The sequence below is a fragment of the Sesamum indicum genome, linkage group LG4 (genome assembly GCF_026168435.1).
Source record: "Sesamum indicum cultivar Baizhima isolate 11 linkage group LG4, ASM2616843v1, whole genome shotgun sequence".
In the NCBI taxonomy this organism is placed as follows: Eukaryota; Viridiplantae; Streptophyta; class Magnoliopsida; order Lamiales; family Pedaliaceae; genus Sesamum; species Sesamum indicum.
The window spans coordinates 17,067,309-17,084,309 of record NC_142660.1 but is presented as its reverse complement, the minus strand read 5'-3'; the positions used below and the strand labels follow the sequence as shown (position 1 = coordinate 17,084,309).

The window sequence follows — 17,001 nt, the reverse complement described above, 5'->3', positions numbered from 1 at the left end:
CTGCGCGGGCACAGGCAGGGCCGACCGGCGCCCGCGTGCGCGCGCCTGCGCGGGCACAGGCAGGGCCGACGGGCGCCCTCGCGCGCGCGCCTGCGCGGGCACAGGCAGGGCGGACGGGCGCCCTCGCGCGCGCGCCTGCGCGGGCACAGGCAGGCAGGGCGGACGGGCGCCCGCGCGCGCGCGCCTGCGCGGGCACAGGCAGGGCGGACGGGCGCCCGCGCGCGCGCGCCTGCGCGGGCACAGGCAGGGCGGTCGGGCGCCCGCGCGCGCGCGCCTGCGCGGGCACAGGCAGGGCGGACGGGCGCCCCGCGCGCGCGCGCGGGCACAGGCAGGGCGGTAGGGCGCCCGCGCGCACGCGCCTGCGCGGGCACAGGTAGGGCAGGCAGGGCGGCCGGGCGCCCGCGCGCGCGCGCCTGCGCGGGCACAGGCAGGGCGGCCGGGCGCCCGCGCGCGCGCGCCTGCGCGGGCACAGGCAGGGCGGTCGGGCGCCCGCGCCTGCGCCCGCTCGGGCACTGCCGACGGGCGCCCCCGCGCGCGCGCCCGCGCGGGCACTGCCGACGGGCGGCCGCGCCTGCGCGGCACAGGCAGGGCGGTCGGGCGCCCGCGCCTGCGCCCGGTCGGGCACTGCCGACGGGCGCCCCCGCGCGGTGTCACGGGTTGCCCATTCACTAGGCCCCGTGACGCGCACTTCGGCCACTCAACCGTTCTACATGGCCGACCACTCAGCCTTCATCGACAGACGCTGGACAACCAACTAGTCTTAGAGTCCTAGGTGTAGGCCTTTTATTGCTTTGTTACTGCTTTGTTATTTGCTTTCTGTTGTTTAGATTCCTCAAGGGGACGTTATGCCTCTTGAGTTGCAAATTTCAGCTTTTCTAGTGTCTAGTGTAGACAATAGGATTTATTTTTTTAAGCCTATTATAGGGGGGAATGAGTTCAAGAAGCTTGGTTTAGTGACGTGTTGGAGTCCCCCTCAAGGCGAACCCCTTGCTCTAGCATCGTTGATCATTGTATACGCATTTTCAGTTTAATGCAATTTGGTTTTCTGAATCCGCGTGCGCAATTTACTGTTTTGTGATTTGTTCCTCCCGACTCTGATATATTCGGCGCGCTGCATTTGTGCCGAGCGGAGGTATTGGCGGACGTAGTCAGCGGACTACTAGCCACACGACGCGCTGTGTGATAGGCGCCTCGTGAGAGGTGGTATCAGAGCCTCGTGCCACTATGGGGCCGAGGCGCACCGCTACTGCTGCGAAGGCATCGGGGCAAGATCCGGAAAGCCCGCGACATGCCGCAGCTTCATCCAGCGAGAGAGCTGAGAACCCGGAGGACGGACACTCCCGGTTGGTGGAATTGGAGACGAAGGTCTCTTCCCTGGAATCTGAGATCACGGTGCTGAATTCGGAGTTGGACGAATGTCGGCAGGTGATTCAGGAGATGGCTGGCGTATTCGGAAACGACAGCATTGCCGATATGCGGCGTGACATGGAGCAGATGTCCATTCAGATTGGACTGCTCCAGCGTGCAGTGGGTAGCACGCCTATGGTTGCTCACGACCCCGGTGCTAGGCTTCGAATACCAGAACCGAAGGCCTATAGCGGTGAGCGTGATGCGAAGGAGGTCGAGAACTTCCTCTTCGACATGGAGCAGTACTTCCTTGCGGCAGACGTGCGGGACGAGGCAAGGAAGGTTGCGACTGCGACCATGTACCTGACTGGTGACGCAAAGCTGTGGTGGCGGACCAAGTTTGCGGAAATCCAGGCTCATCAAATACAGCTCGACACGTGGGCTCTTCTACGGGAGGCGATCAGAGAGCAGTTCTTCCCCGAGAATGTGGAGTACAATGCCAGGAGGGCATTGCGAAAGCTTGAACATACAGGTTCCGTTATGTCAAAGCTTTCTCAGCGCTGATGCTGAACATCCGAGACATGTCGGAGGCAGACAAGCTGTTCACTTTAATGGAAGGCTTGAAACAGTGGGCGAGAAACGAGTTGCAGAGGCAACGAGTGACTGATTTGAGTTCGGCTATCATCGCAGCCGAACGCCTGGCCGATTTCAACCTAGAGACTCAAAAGGATAGGCAGGCGACGCCTAGTCCTGAGCGGGAGAAGTCGAATGGGACGAGATGGTTCAGGAATAACTTCAACAGAGGTGGGGGAGACCAGAGGCCCCATGCTCAGAATGGTTCACAGGGCGGTTCGGACAGGAACAGGCCCCAGGAGAACAGGCAGGGAGCACCCGAGAGGAGGAGAGGGTGTTTGATCTGCGATGGTCCGCATATGTATCGGGATTGCCCGAAGAGACAGGTGTTGAATGCATTGGCAACGACCTTTACCGACAAGGCGTCGTCCTCAAAGAGTGTGGAGCCACAAGCAGAGGCAGGTGGTGAGAATGACACGGAGGAGTACGAGGACAACTTGGGGGCCGTAAACCAATGGTGCAACACATTCTCTACGGTGGCGGCAAAGAGAGTTGCGCCACCCCTTGCGAAAAGGACCATCCCGGCGCTTACTGTGGAGCAGCCGGAAAAAGAAGAAGATGTTCAGCCCCGGATTCCTAGGAAGAAAGGGTTGATGTTCGTGGATGTGAAGATTCATGGCAAGCCGATTCGAGCCATGATCGACACTGGAGCCTCTCACAACTACCTTGCGAGCGCCGAAGTGGAGAGACTCGGGCTCGTGCTGGAGAAGGGAGTTGGGCGTGTGAAGGCGATCAACTCGGCTGCACAACCCATTGCCGGTGTAGCCAAGTCTGTGCTGATTAAGGTTGGTGCTTATGAGGGCAAGACCAATCTTTCTGTTGTGGCAATGGACGACTTCAAGCTTATCCTTGGGCTTGAATTTCTACGGGATACACGCACTGCTGTCTTACCTCATGCCGATTCGCTGATGATGTTGGGGGCGAAGCCGTGTGTCATTCCTACCTTGGCCGGACGTACTGGAGAGAAGAACTTGTCGGCCATGCAGTTTGAGAAGGGGCACAAGCAGGATGAGATCTCCTACTTGGGTACCCTTTGTTTTGAAGAGATGGAAGAGGTGTCAGGGCCCACCCCGGGCGGTAGTAAGGAACTGTTGGGGGAGTCTAAAGACGTGATGCCAGACGAGCTGCCTCGGAAGCTACCACCGAAGAGGGCAGTGGATCACGAGATCGAGTTGGTGCCTGGCACGAGACCGCCCGCTAGGGCACCGTACAGAATGCCGCAACCTAAGCTTGTGGAGCTTAGGAAGCAGTTAGCAGACGCCTTGAGCCGCAGGGCGGACTTGGCGAACTTGGAGTCGATAGCAGCGCTCTCTTCTAGCGCGGCTGCTATCTCTACGAAGGATCAGGTGCGGGAGTTACTACCGAGAGATCCCGCAGCGCGATGCCTGATTCGGCTTGTCGAGCAGGGCAAGGCTCGACACTTTTGGATCGAGGATGGATTGCTGATGACCAAGGGAAACCGCGTATACGTTCCGAGAGGCGGGGACCTACGGAAATCACTTCTTTCCGAATGCCACGACACACTTTGGGCGGGACACCAAGGACAGGACCGCACGTTTGCTTCGGTGCGGAGGGCCTATCATTGGCCACAGATGCGGGACGATGTCGAGACGCATGTCCGCACTTGTTTGATTTGTCAGCAGGACAAGGCAGACCATCAGAAGAAGGCCGGTCTGCTGCAACCACTTCCCATCCCAAAGCGTCCATGGGAGAGCGTCTCCATGGATTACATCTCTGGATTGCCTAAGGTCGAGAACTTAGGCTCTATCATCGTCGTGGTAGATCGCTTATCAAAATATGCTACATTTATCGCAGCACCCAAACACGTTACAGCAGAAGGGACAGCTCATCTCTTTTTCAAGCACATCGTCAAGCATTGGGGACTGCCAAAAGATATTGTCAGTGATCGTGACTCCCGATTCACTGGCGTCTTCCGGACCGAGTTGTTCAAACTTCTCGGGTCCACACGTTCCATGAGCTCGGGCTATCATCCACAGTCCGATGGTCAGACAAAATGCTTTAATTCTACGTTGAAGGACTACCTTCGGCACTTTGTGCGAGGTACGCAGAAGGATTGGGTGAAGCTCCTGGATGTCGCTCAGCTATATTTCAATGTTCAAAAGAGCTCTTCCACTATCAACAAGAGCGCTTTTGAAATCGTTACTGGGCAGCAACCGCTCCTTCCTCACACTCTTGACATCTCCCAAAGTGTGAGATCCCCTCTTACTCGACGTTTCTCCCAGGAGTGGAAGAAGAATGTTGATATCGTTAGAAGTTGCCTGGAGACAGCTCAGAAGCGGATGAAGAAGTATGCAGATCTGAATCGCCGCTTCATTGAGTTCAATGCGGGAGACCTGGTGCTGGTGAAGGTCCCGAATCCGAAATTGTCAAAGTCATCAAGGTGGAGAGATCCTCGGTTGATGCAGAAATATGTTGGTCCTTTGCCTGTCCTTAGGCGTATTGGGACGGTGGCGTACAAGGTGGAGTTGCCGCCGTGGTGGAAGATCCACAACGTTTTCCATGTCAGCCAATTGAAGAAGTATTCAGCAGACAAGGAAGACGATACCCGCAATCAACCCAGCCGCCCACAACTCGAATTGAAGAAGACGAAGGAGAAGGTGGCTGAAGCAATCCTAGATCACCGAGTGACGAGTACCGCGAAGAAAGACCACACAGAGTACTTGGTGAAATGGAGGGGATGCAGCAACGAGGAGTACACTTGGGAGCGAGTGACAAACCTAAAGGCGTTTCTACCTCTTGTCGAAGCGTACCATGCTTCCGTAGCGCCAGGGACGTCGCTATCTCAGGTGGGGGAGAATGTCACGGGTTGCCCATTCACTAGGCCCAGTGACGCGCACTTCGGCCACTCAACCGTTCTACATGGCCGACCACTCAGCCTTCATCGACAGACGCTGGACAACCAACTAGTCTTAGAGTCCTAGGTGTAGGCCTTTTATTGCTTTGTTACTGCTTTGTTATTTGCTTTCTGTTGTTTAGATTCCTCAAGGGGACGTTATGCCTCTTGAGTTGCAAATTTCAGCTTTTCTAGTGTCTAGTGTAGACAATAGGATTTATTTTTTTAAGCCTATTATAGGGGGGAATGAGTTCAAGAAGCTTGGTTTAGTGACGTGTTGGAGTCCCCCTCAAGGCGAACCCCTTGCTCTAGCATCGTTGATCATTGTATACGCATTTTCAGTTTAATGCAATTTGGTTTTCTGAATCCGCGTGCGCAATTTACTGTTTTGTGATTTGTTCCTCCCGACTCTGATATATTCGGCGCGCTGCATTTGTGCCGAGCGGAGGTATTGGCGGACGTAGTCAGCGGACTACTAGCCACACGACGCGCTGTGTGATAGGCGCCTCGTGAGAGGCGGGCACTGCCGACGGGCGGCCGCGCCTGCGCGGGCACAGGCAGGGCGGTCGGGCGCCCGCGCCTGCGCCCGGTCGGGCACTGCCGACGGGCGCCCCCGCGCGGGCACTGCCGATGGGCGGCCGCGCCTGCGCGGGCACAGGCAGGGCGGTCGGGCGCCCGCGCCTGCGCCCGGTCGGGCACTGCCGACGGGCGCCCCCGCGCGGGCACTGCCGACGGGCGCCCGCGCGCGCGCCAGCGCGGGCACTGCCGGCGTGCGCCCGCGCCTGCTCGGGCACTGCCGCCGTGCGCGCGCGCGCCTTGGGCGGCCGCAGCATAAAAATTTTCACGTCGCCTCAAAATCACACGATTAATTTAATTATTTTAATTAAAATAATTATTATTAATTATTAATTTAAAATATTTATTTAATTATTTTAATTATTAAAAAAAATAATAAATAAATGGGAAAAAAGGGAAAAACGGCGTGCGCCCGCGCCTGCTCGGGCACTACCGCCGTGCGCGCGCGCGCCTTGGGCGGCCGCAGCATAAAAATTTTCACGTCGCCCCAAAATCACACGATTAATTTAATTATTTTAATTAAAATAATTATTATTAATTATTAATTTAAAATATTTGTTTAATTATTTTAATTATTAAAAAAAATAATAAATAAATGGGAAAAAAGGGAAAAATATGAAGACAGATTAGAATAATATTTTAATTTTTTACGCATCGTATTTGAATCGCGAAATATTTATTTTATTATATTATGTTATATTATGCGTCCCAGAAGATTGAAGAAGCATCGGGAAAAAACTGCCGACGGCGGCAGACGCCGCCTGCCCGACTACTGCCGACGTGCGCGCGCGCAGGCCTGTCGGCAGCAGACGGGCGCCCGTGTAGGAAGCCACTGCCGACGTGCGCGCGCGCGCCTGTGCGGACGCTGCCGGCGCGTGTGCGGAAACAGCCCCGCCTGCGCGAGCGCGCCGGTGCGGAAACAGCCCCGCGTGCGCGCGCGCGTCTTTGCGGAAACAGCCCCGCCGGCGCGAGCGCGCCGGTGCGGAAACAGCCCCGCGAGCGCGCGCGCGCCGGTGCGGAAACAGCCCCGCGTGCGCGCGCGCGCCTTTGCGGAAACAGCCCCGCCGGCGCGAGCGCGCAAGTGCGGAAACAGCACGGCGTGCGCGCGCGCGCCTTTGCGGAAACAGCCCCGCGTGCGCGCGCGCGCCTTTGCGGAAACAGCCCCGCGTGCGCGCGCGCGCCTTTGCGGACGCTGCCGACGTGTGCGCGCGCGCCTTTGCGGACGCTGCCGAAATCACGTCACCGCAAAATCACATGACTAATTAATTTTTGTCGAAATTATTTATTTTTGAGTTATGAAAATATTTATTTAATTATTTTAATTATTAAAAAAATAATAAATAAAAGGGAAAAAAGGGAAAAATATGAAGTCACATTAGAATAATTTTTTAATTTTTTATGCATCGTATTTGTATCGCGAAATATTTATTTTATTATATTCAGTTATATTATGCGTCGCAAAAGTTTGAAAAAAATTTGGGAAAAAACCGCCGCCGGCCGCCGCCGCCGCCGCCGGCCGGAATACGCCGCCGGCAGGCAGCCACCGCCGGCCGCCGCCGCCGCCGCCGGAAGACGCCGCCGGCCGGCAAACGCCGCCGGCCGGCGGCCGCGCGCGCACGGCAGACTGGCGCCCGCGCGCGCGCGCCTGCGCGGCCACAGGCATGGCCGACTGGCGCCCGCGCGCGCGCGCCCGCGCGGGCACAGGCATGGCCGACCGGCGCCCGCGCGCGCGCGCCTGCGCGGGCACAGGCATGGCCGACCGGCGCCCGCGCGCGCGCGCCTGCGCGGGCACAGGCAGGGCCGACGGGCGCCCTCGCGCGCGCGCCTGCGCGGGCACAGGCAGGGCGGACGGGCGCCCTCGCGCGCGCGCCTGCGCGGGCACAGGCAGGGCGGACGGGCGCCCGCGCGCGCGCGCCTGCGCGGGCACAGGCAGGGCGGAAGGGCGCCCGCGCGCGCGCGCCTGCGCGGGCACAGGAAGGGCGGTAGGGCGTCCGCGCGCGCGCGCCTGCGCGGGCACAGGCAGGGCGGCCGGGCGCCCGCGCGCGCGCGCCTGCGCGGGCACAGGCAGGGCGGCCGGGCGCCCGCGCGCGCGCGCCTGCGCGGGCACAGGGAGGGCGGACGGGCGCCCGCGCCTGCGCGGGCACAGGCAGGGCGGTCGGGCGCCCGCGCCTGCGCGGGCACAGGCAGGGCGGTCGGGCGCCCGCGCCTGCGCCCGCTCGGGCACTGCCGACGGGCGCCCCCGCGCGCGCGCCCGCGCGGGCACTGCCGACGGGCGGCCGCGCCTGCGCGGCACAGGCAGGGCGGTCGGGCGCCCGCGCCTGCGCCCGGTCGGGCACTGCCGACGGGCGCCCCCGCGCGGGCACTGCCGACGGGCGGCCGCGCCTGCGCGGGCACAGGCAGGGCGGTCGGGCGCCCGCGCCTGCGCCCGGTCGGGCACTGCCGACGGGCGCCCCCGCGCGGGCACTGCCGACGGGCGGCCGCGCCTGCGCGGGCACAGGCAGGGCGGTCGGGCGCCCGCGCCTGCGCCCGGTCGGGCACTGCCGACGGGCGCCCGCGCGCGCACCAGCGCGGGCACTGCCGGCGTGCGCCCGCGCCTGCTCGGGCACTGCCGGCGTGCGCCCGCGCCTGCTCGGGCACTGCCGCCGTGCGCGCGCGCGCCTTGGGCGGCCGCAGCATAAAAATTTTCACGTCGCCTCAAAATCACACGATTAATTTAATTATTTTAATTAAAATAATTATTATTAATTATTAATTTAAAATATTTATTTAATTATTTTAATTATTAAAAAAAATAATAAATAAATGGGAAAAAAGGGAAAAACGGCGTGCGCCCGCGCCTGCTCGGGCACTGCCGCCGTGCGCGCGCGCGCCTTGGGCGGCCGCAGCATAAAAATTTTCACGTCGCCCCAAAATCACACGATTAATTTAATTATTTTAATTAAAATAATTATTATTAATTATTAATTTAAAATATTTGTTTAATTATTTTAATTATTAAAAAAAATAATAAATAAATGGGAAAAAAGGGAAAAATATGAAGACAGATTAGAATAATATTTTAATTTTTTACGCATCGTATTTGAATCGCGAAATATTTATTTTATTATATTATGTTATATTATGCGTCCCAGAAGATTGAAGAAGCATCGGGAAAAAACTGCCGACGGCGGCAGACGCCGCCTGCCCGACTACTGCCGACGTGCGCGCGCGCGCCTGTGCGGACGCTGCCGGCGCGTGTGCGGAAACAGCCCCGCCTGCGCGAGCGCGCCGGTGCGGAAACAGCCCCGCGTGCACGCGCGCGTCTCTGCGGAAACAGCCCCGCCGGCGCGAGCGCGCCGGTGCGGAAACAGCCCCGCGAGCGCGCGCGCGCCGGTGCGGAAACAGCCCCGCGTGCGCGTGCGCGCCTTTGCGGAAACAGCCCCGCCGGCGCGAGCGCGCAGGTGCGGAAACAGCCCCGCGTGCGCGCGCGCGCCTTTGCGGAAACAGCCCCGCGTGCGCGCGCGCGCCTTTGCGGACGCTGCCGACGTGTGCGCGCGCGCCTTTGCGGACGCTGCCGAAATCACGTCACCGCAAAATCACATGACTAATTAATTTTTGTCGAAATTATTTATTTTTGAGTTATGAAAATATTTATTTAATTATTTTAATTATTAAAAAAATAATAAATAAAAGGGAAAAAAGGGAAAAATATGAAGTCACATTAGAATAATTTTTTAATTTTTTATGCATCGTATTTGTATCGCGAAATATTTATTTTATTATATTCAGTTATATTATGCGTCGCAAAAGTTTGAAAAAAATTTGGGAAAAAACCGCCGCCGGCCGGAAGACGCCGCCGGCCGCCGCCGCCGGCCGGAATACGCCGCCGGCAGGCAGCCACCGCCGGCCGCCGCCGCCGACGGCCGGCAGCCACCGCCGGCCGCCGCCGCCGGAAGACGCCGCCGGCCGCCGCCGCCGGCCGGCGGCCGCGCGCGCACGGCAGACTGGCGCCCGCGTGCGCGCGCCTGCGCGGCCACAGCCATGGCCGACTGGCGCCAGCGCGCGCGCGCCTCCGCGGGCACAGGCATGGCCGACCGGCGCCCGCGCGCGCGCGCCTGCGCGGGCACAGGCATGGCCGACCGGCGGCCGCGCGCGCGCGCCTGCGCGGGCACAGGCATGGCCGACCGGCGCCCGCGCGCGCGCGCCTGCGCGGGCACAGGCAGGGCCGACTGGCGCCCGCGCGCGCGCGCCTGCGCGGGCACAGGCAGGGCCGACGGGCGCCCTCGCGCGCGCGCCTGCGCGGGCACAGGCAGGGCGGACGGGCGCCCTCGCGCGCGCGCCTGCGCGGGCACAGGCAGGGCGGACGGGCGCCCACGCGCGCGCGCCTGCGCGGGCACAGGCAGGGCGGACGGGCGCCCGCGCGCGCGCGCCTGCGCGGGCACAGGCAGGGCGGTCGGGCGCCCGCGCGCGCGCGCCTCCGCGGGCACAGGCAGGGCGGTAGGGCGCCCGCGCGCACGCGCCTGCGCGGGCACAGGCAGGGCGGCCGGGCGCCCGCGCGCGCGCGCCTGCGCGGGCACAGGCAGGGCGGCCGGGCGCCCGCGCCTGCGCCCGCTCGGGCACTGCCGACGGGCGCCCCCGCGCGCGCGCCCGCGCGGGCACTGCCGACGGGCGGCCGCGCCTGCGCCCGGTCGGGCACTGCCGACGGGCGCCCCCGCGCGGGCACTGCCGACGGGCGGCCGCGCCTGCGCGGGCACAGGCAGGGCGGTCGGGCGCCCGCGCCTGCGCCCGGTCGGGCACTGCCGACGGGCGCCCCCGCGCGGGCACTGCCGACGGGCGGCCGCGCCTGCGCGGGCACAGGCAGGGCGGTCGGGCGCCCGCGCCTGCGCCCGGTCGGGCACTGCCGACGGGCGCCCCCGCGCGGGCACTGCCGACGGGCGCCCGCGCGCGCGCCAGCGCGGGCACTGCCGGCGTGCGCCCGCGCCTGCTCGGGCACTGCCGCCGTGCGCGCGCGCGCCTTGGGCGGCCGCAGCATAAAAATTTTCACGTCGCCTCAAAATCACACGATTAATTTAATTATTTTAATTAAAATAATTATTATTAATTATTAATTTAAAATATTTATTTAATTATTTTAATTATTAAAAAAAATAATAAATAAATGGGAAAAAAGGGAAAAACGGCGTGCGCCCGCGCCTGCTCGGGCACTGCCGCCGTGCGCGCGCGCGCCGTGGGCGGCCGCAGCATAAAAATTTTCACGTCGCCCCAAAATCACACGATTAATTTAATTATTTTAATTAAAATAATTATTATTAATTATTAATTTAAAATATTTGTTTAATTATTTTAATTATTAAAAAAAATAATAAATAAATGGGAAAAAAGGGAAAAATATGAAGACAGATTAGAATAATATTTTAATTTTTTACGCATCGTATTTGAATCGCGAAATATTTATTTTATTATATTATGTTATATTATGCGTCCCAGAAGATTGAAGAAGCATCGGGAAAAAACTGCCGACGGCGGCAGACGCCGCCTGCCCGACTACTGCCGACGTGCGCGCGCGCAGGCCTGTCGGCAGCAGACGGGCGCCCGTGTAGGAAGCCACTGCCGACGTGCGCGCGCGCGCCTGTGCGGACGCTGCCGGCGCGTGTGCGGAAACAGCCCCGCCTGCGCGAGCGCGCCGGTGCGGAAACAGCCCCGCGTGCGCGCGCGCGTCTTTGCGGAAACAGCCCCGCGAGCGCGCGCGCGCCGGTGCGGAAACAGCCCCGCGTGCGCGCGCGCGCCTTTGCGGAAACAGCCCCGCGTGCGCGCGCGCGCCTTTGCGGACGCTGCCGACGTGTGCGCGCGCGCCTTTGCGGACGCTGCCGAAATCACGTCACCGCAAAATCACATGACTAATTAATTTTTGTCGAAATTATTTATTTTTGAGTTATGAAAATATTTATTTAATTATTTTAATTATTAAAAAAATAATAAATAAAAGGGAAAAAAGGGAAAAATATGAAGTCACATTAGAATAATTTTTTAATTTTTTATGCATCGTATTTGTATCGCGAAATATTTATTTTATTATATTCAGTTATATTATGCGTCGCAAAAGTTTGAAAAAAATTTGGGAAAAAACCGCCGCCGGCAGGCAGCCACCGCCGGCCGCCGCCGCCGCCGGCCGGCAGCCACCGCCGGCCGGCAAACGCCGCCGGCCGGCGGCCGCGCGCGCACGGCAGACTGGCGCCCGCGCGCGCGCGCCTGCGCGGCCACAGGCATGGCCGACTGGCGCCCGCGCGCGCGCGCCTGCGCGGGCACAGGCATGGCCGACCGGCGCCCGCGCGCGCGCGCCTGCGCGGGCACAGGCATGGCCGACCGGCGCCCGTGCGCGCGCGCCTGCGCGGGCACAGGCATGGCCGACCGGCGCCCGCGCGCGCGCGCCTGCGCGGGCACAGGTAGGGCCGACTGGCGCCCGCGCGCGCGCCTGCGCGGGCACAGGCAGGGCCGACGGGCGCCCTCGCGCGCGCGCCTGCGCGGGCACAGGCAGGGCGGACGGGCGCCCGCGCGCGCGCGCCTGCGCGGGCACAGGCAGGGCGGACGGGCGCCCGCGCGCGCGCGCCTGCGCGGGCACAGGCAGGGCGGACGGGCGCCCGCGCGCGCGCGCCTGCGCGGGCACAGGCAGGGCGGTCGGGCGCCCGCGCGCGCGCGCCTGCGCGGGCACAGGCAGGGCGGACGGGCGCCCGCGCGCGCGCGCCTGCGCGGGCACAGGCAGGGCGGTAGGGCGCCCGCGCGCACGCGCCTGCGCGGGCACAGGCAGGGCGGCCGGGCGCCCGCGCGCGCGCGCCTGCGCGGGCACAGGCAGGGCGGCCGGGCGCCCGCGCGCGCGCGCCTGCGCGGGCACAGGCAGGGCGGACGGGCGCCCGCGCCTGCGCGGGCACAGGCAGGGCGGTCGGGCGCCCGCGCCTGCGCGGGCACAGGCAGGGCGGTCGGGCGCCCGCGCCTGCGCCCGCTCGGGCACTGCCGACGGGCGCCCCCGCGCGGGCACTGCCGACGGGCGGCCGCGCCTGCGCGGGCACAGGCAGGGCGGTCGGGCGCCCGCGCCTGCGCCCGGTCGGGCACTGCCGACGGGCGCCCCCGCGCGGGCACTGCCGACGGGCGGCCGCGCCTGCGCGGGCACAGGCAGGGCGGTCGGGCGCCCGCGCCTGCGCCCGGTCGGGCACTGCCGACGGGCGCCCCCGCGCGGGCACTGCCGACGGGCGCCCGCGCGCGCGCCAGCGCGGGCACTGCCGGCGTGCGCCCGCGCCTGCTCGGGCACTGCCGCCGTGCGCGCGCGCGCCTTGGGCGGCCGCAGCATAAAAATTTTCACGTCGCCTCAAAATCACACGATTAATTTAATTATTTTAATTAAAATAATTATTATTAATTATTAATTTAAAATATTTATTTAATTATTTTAATTATTAAAAAAAATAATAAATAAATGGGAAAAAAGGGAAAAACGGCGTGCTCCCGCGCCTGCTCGGGCACTGCCGCCGTGCGCGCGCGCGCCATGGGCGGCCGCAGCATAAAACTTTTCACGTCGCCCCAAAATCACACGATTAATTTAATTATTTTAATTAAAATAATTATTATTAATTATTAATTTAAAATATTTGTTTAATTATTTTAATTATTAAAAAAAATAATAAATAAATGGGAAAAAAGGGAAAAATATGAAGACAGATTAGAATAATATTTTAATTTTTTACGCATCGTATTTGAATCGCGAAATATTTATTTTATTATATTATGTTATATTATGCTTCGCAGAAGATTGAAGAAGCATCGGGAAAAAACTGCCGACGGCGGCAGACGCCGCCTGCCCGACTACTGCCGACGTGCGCGCGTGCAGGCCTGTCGGCAGCAGACGGGCGCCCGTGTAGGAAGCCACTGCCGACGTGCGCGCGCGCACCTGTGCGGACGCTGCCGGCGCGTGTGCGGAAACAGCCCCGCCTGCGCGAGCGCGCCGGTGCGGAAACAGCCCCGCGTGCGCGCGCGCGTCTTTGCGGAAACAGCCCCGCCGGCGCGAGCGCGCCGGTGCGGAAACAGCCCCGCGAGCGCGCGCGCGCCGGTGCGGAAACAGCCCCGCGTGCGCGCGCGCGCCTTTGCGGAAACAGCCCCGCCGGCGCGAGCGCGCAGGTGCGGAAACAGCCCCGCGTGCGCGCGCGCGCCTTTGCGGAAACAGCCCCGCGTGCGCGCGCGCGCCTTTGCGGATGCTGCCGACGTGTGCGCGCGCGCCTTTGCGGACGCTGCCGAAATCACGTCACCGCAAAATCACATGACTAATTAATTTTTGTCGAAATTATTTATTTTTGAGTTATGAAAATATTTATTTAATTATTTTAATTATTAAAAAAATAATAAATAAAAGGGAAAAAAGGGAAAAATATGAAGTCACATTAGAATAATTTTTTAATTTTTTATGCATCGTATTTGTATCGCGAAATATTTATTTTATTATATTCAGTTATATTATGCGTCGCAAAAGTTTGAAAAAAATTTGGGAAAAAACCGCCGCCGGCCGCCGCCGCCGCCGCCGCCGCCACCGGCCGGAATACGCCGCCGGCAGGCAGCCACCGCCGGCCGGTAGCCACCGCCGGCCGCCGCCGCCGCCGGAAGACGCCGCCGGAAGACGCCGCCGGCCGGCGGCCGCGCGCGCACGGCAGACTGGCGCCCGCGCGCGCGCGCCTGCGCGGCCACAGGCATGGCCGACTGGCGCCCGCGCGCGCGCGCCTGCGCGGGCACAGGCATGGCCGACCGGCGCCCGCGCGCGCGCGCCTGCGCGGGCACAGGCAGGGCCGACTGGCGCCCGCGCGCGCGCGCCTGCGCGGGCACAGGCAGGGCCGACGGGCGCCCTCGCGCGCGCGCCTGCGCGGGCACAGGCAGGGCGGACGGGCGCCCTCGCGCGCGCGCCTGCGCAGGCACAGGCAGGGCGGACGGGCGCCCGCGCGCGCGCGCCTGCGCGGGCACAGGCAGGGCGGTCGGGCGCCCGCGCGCGCGCGCCTGCGCGGGCACAGTGTCACTGGCCGCTCCTTAGGCAAGACGGCCGGCAGTGACTTGCGGAGTACGTGCGGGCGGCTAGGGGAGGCCGGCCGGCACGCAGGTGCACAAACGGCCTACGAGCAGAGACTCTTACCGATTGGGGATTGCAAAACTGTTCGTATGGGAACTTCCTTGATGTGTGGGGATGCTATCCGCCAAGTATGAAGTCATTCCGAGGACGTTTGGGCAAGGAGATATAAGGGCGACGATCAGGCGCCACCCTGCGCGCGAGCAGGAGAGAAATGCATGAAGCAGAGTGCTTTATCTTTCGAGATTTGCAAAACTGTTTCTATGGCGAGATCCTTGGAGTGTTGGGAACACCTCCAAGATGTTTCAGAGGTAGACGGTTCCGTTTGGGTAGGAAACGACGATGATCTTCAGAGTCTGCCAGTGCAGTGGCGAGACTGTAATTTCAGAATATTGCGTGGGCAATTCCTCAGCGATGGATGATCGGATGGGGCTGAAATTCAAGAGTTATGATGTAGAAGTCGTAGGCTACGCTACGGTTCAAGCGGCACATGATTTGGACGTCGGTTGAGGGAGATACGAAAAAGGTGCGCTCCTCAACCCCTTTCAATGTCTACTGCTGGAAATAGGAAAAACTTTCTTAAGCCTATTATAAGGGGGGTATGATGCGGTGAGCTCCAGCCGGCCCTCCCCGTGCACGACGGCAGTGGCGGTAGGCAACGTCGGCACTAAATGAGCATCTCTTGGGGGCATGTTGGGGGCCTCCAAGGGCCGGCTCTAGGCATCTCAAAGGAGTGTTTAGAGTCCCCGAAAGGCATGGGAACCGGACGGGCAGCGTAGGGCCAGGACAGCCTACGTTGGGCACAAATGCGGCCGAGAGGTTCCGTGTGACGTGCAAGGTTGCTCCGCGGGCTGCGAGATATTTGGGGCAACACCTCTCGTGCGAATGGGTGATCGAGGCAAGCACTCCAAGACCTCGTGATCCAACTCATGGCACGCGCTATCGGGTTCTAGCCGTCCATGGGGGTCCGTTGGCCAAGATGAGCGGTCGTGGGGCGACGCCGCATTGTGGGCAAATTATGTAGCCACGTCGAAAGGCAAGAAGGCATGTCGGGCATGCCATGCGGGATCAAAGCAAGATGTCGGCATATCATGTGGGCCTCGGACTTAAGGTGCGGCCCTACTCGGGCGAGGCATAAAAGACGGCCACGACGAAGGCGTGCGCCAAGGATGCCCCGAGTGTGCATTGGACATGAGACGGGCGTTGCGGGCGCATGCGGAGCGCCGTAATGCCGAGGCAGAGCGAGGATGCTCCTTGCCATCGAGGGATGCGTCGGCGGGTTCCGAGATTGTGGGCGAGACGCATGGCGGCAGACTAGCTAGTCGGGGCCGGCCGCTAAGAGACGCTAAGGCGTGCGTGCCGAGAGCCTCGGCGAACATGGGCATTTTGGATAGGCGAGCGCAAAGGCACGCGGTGCCGCGCAGGGATGCGTTCAGATGTCGTGCTAGCGAGCTTCAGTGTCGAAGACACGCGACGAACAGTCGGTAAACTCTGAGATGTGCGAAGGCTGGTCGAAGGTTGGGTGAAACCTGAGACGCCGCACGGGCGAAAAATATATTCCGCTGCGTGACAAGAGAGTCCGCCCGTGACAGTTGGTATCAGAGCCCGGTACCCGGGCTCTGTGCTCTTCAAAAAGAGAATTGTGCCCAGTTGAAGATCTGGATTGGCACACGCCTCTACATCAGGTAGAGCTCAGTTGAGTTGAGATCGTCAGTTGAGACAAGATCAGACCGGATTACGACACAGATGTGTGGCTTTGTTGTCTTGGGCTTTAAAATGCTTCAGCGAGCCGATTGTGAGACGGTATGATTTTAGGGGATGTCTGCCACAGAGATCATGTTGAGTAGAGTCCTTTTGCGCGAGTTTGGGCTGCTTCAAAGGACAAGCGGCTACGGTCCAACTTCGATGATATTGGTTGGCAGTTGGGTTAGCGTCGCAGATATGTGGAGCGAGCTGTCAACCGTGGTCCGAAATTTTTTTGGGATGAAACGAATATCAAATTTTCAGAATTCATCTTGACTTCCCTGAGCGAGAGGGGGACATGCCGATGCGTCGGGTGGACTGCGAGAGCCACGATTGCGAGATAAGCAACCATGTGTGCGGAATTGCCGCAAGTCAGGAGGTGATCTAGGCGTTGAGGCCGTTGTGGTGTGCGAGATGCCACCTTTTGTGGAGAGTGGTGGATGAAGGGCCACCTTCTCATGTGGATTCGAGGAACCTTCCAGCGGGGAAGGACGAGCAGAAAGTTGAGGTGCTTAGGCACAATTGTACATGAGGTGCTTGGAACAAGCCACCCTTGGGGTTGCGAGGAGTGGATGTTGAGACCCCTTCGTTTTGTGGGCAGTTGTCGGTATGAGCCGTATGTGGCCGAGCAGAAATGGCGGATGGAATGCTGTTGTGGTAGATGAGAGTGCGTCTAGAGGAAAGATGGCACGCTTCAAGAACCAGAGGGGCATAAGCATCCGTTATGAGAAAAACGGCAACTTGTCCGGAGCTTGAGTGGGAGCAACCCACT

At 60.9% G+C, this 17,001-nt stretch overlaps 1 protein-coding gene across 1 annotated transcript; it reads left to right on the top strand.

Annotated features, from left to right (window-relative positions):
- The first annotated feature begins 1,928 nt into the window (after positions 1–1,928).
- On the top strand, positions 1,929–16,985 carry LOC148788516 (uncharacterized). Its single transcript, XM_088880114.1, has 2 exons — positions 1,929–4,806; positions 16,831–16,985. The coding sequence occupies exons 1-2, from the start codon at positions 1,929–1,931 to the stop codon at positions 16,983–16,985; spliced, it is 3,033 nt and encodes a 1,010-aa protein (XP_088736240.1).
- The last annotated feature ends 16 nt before the right edge of the window (positions 16,986–17,001 follow it).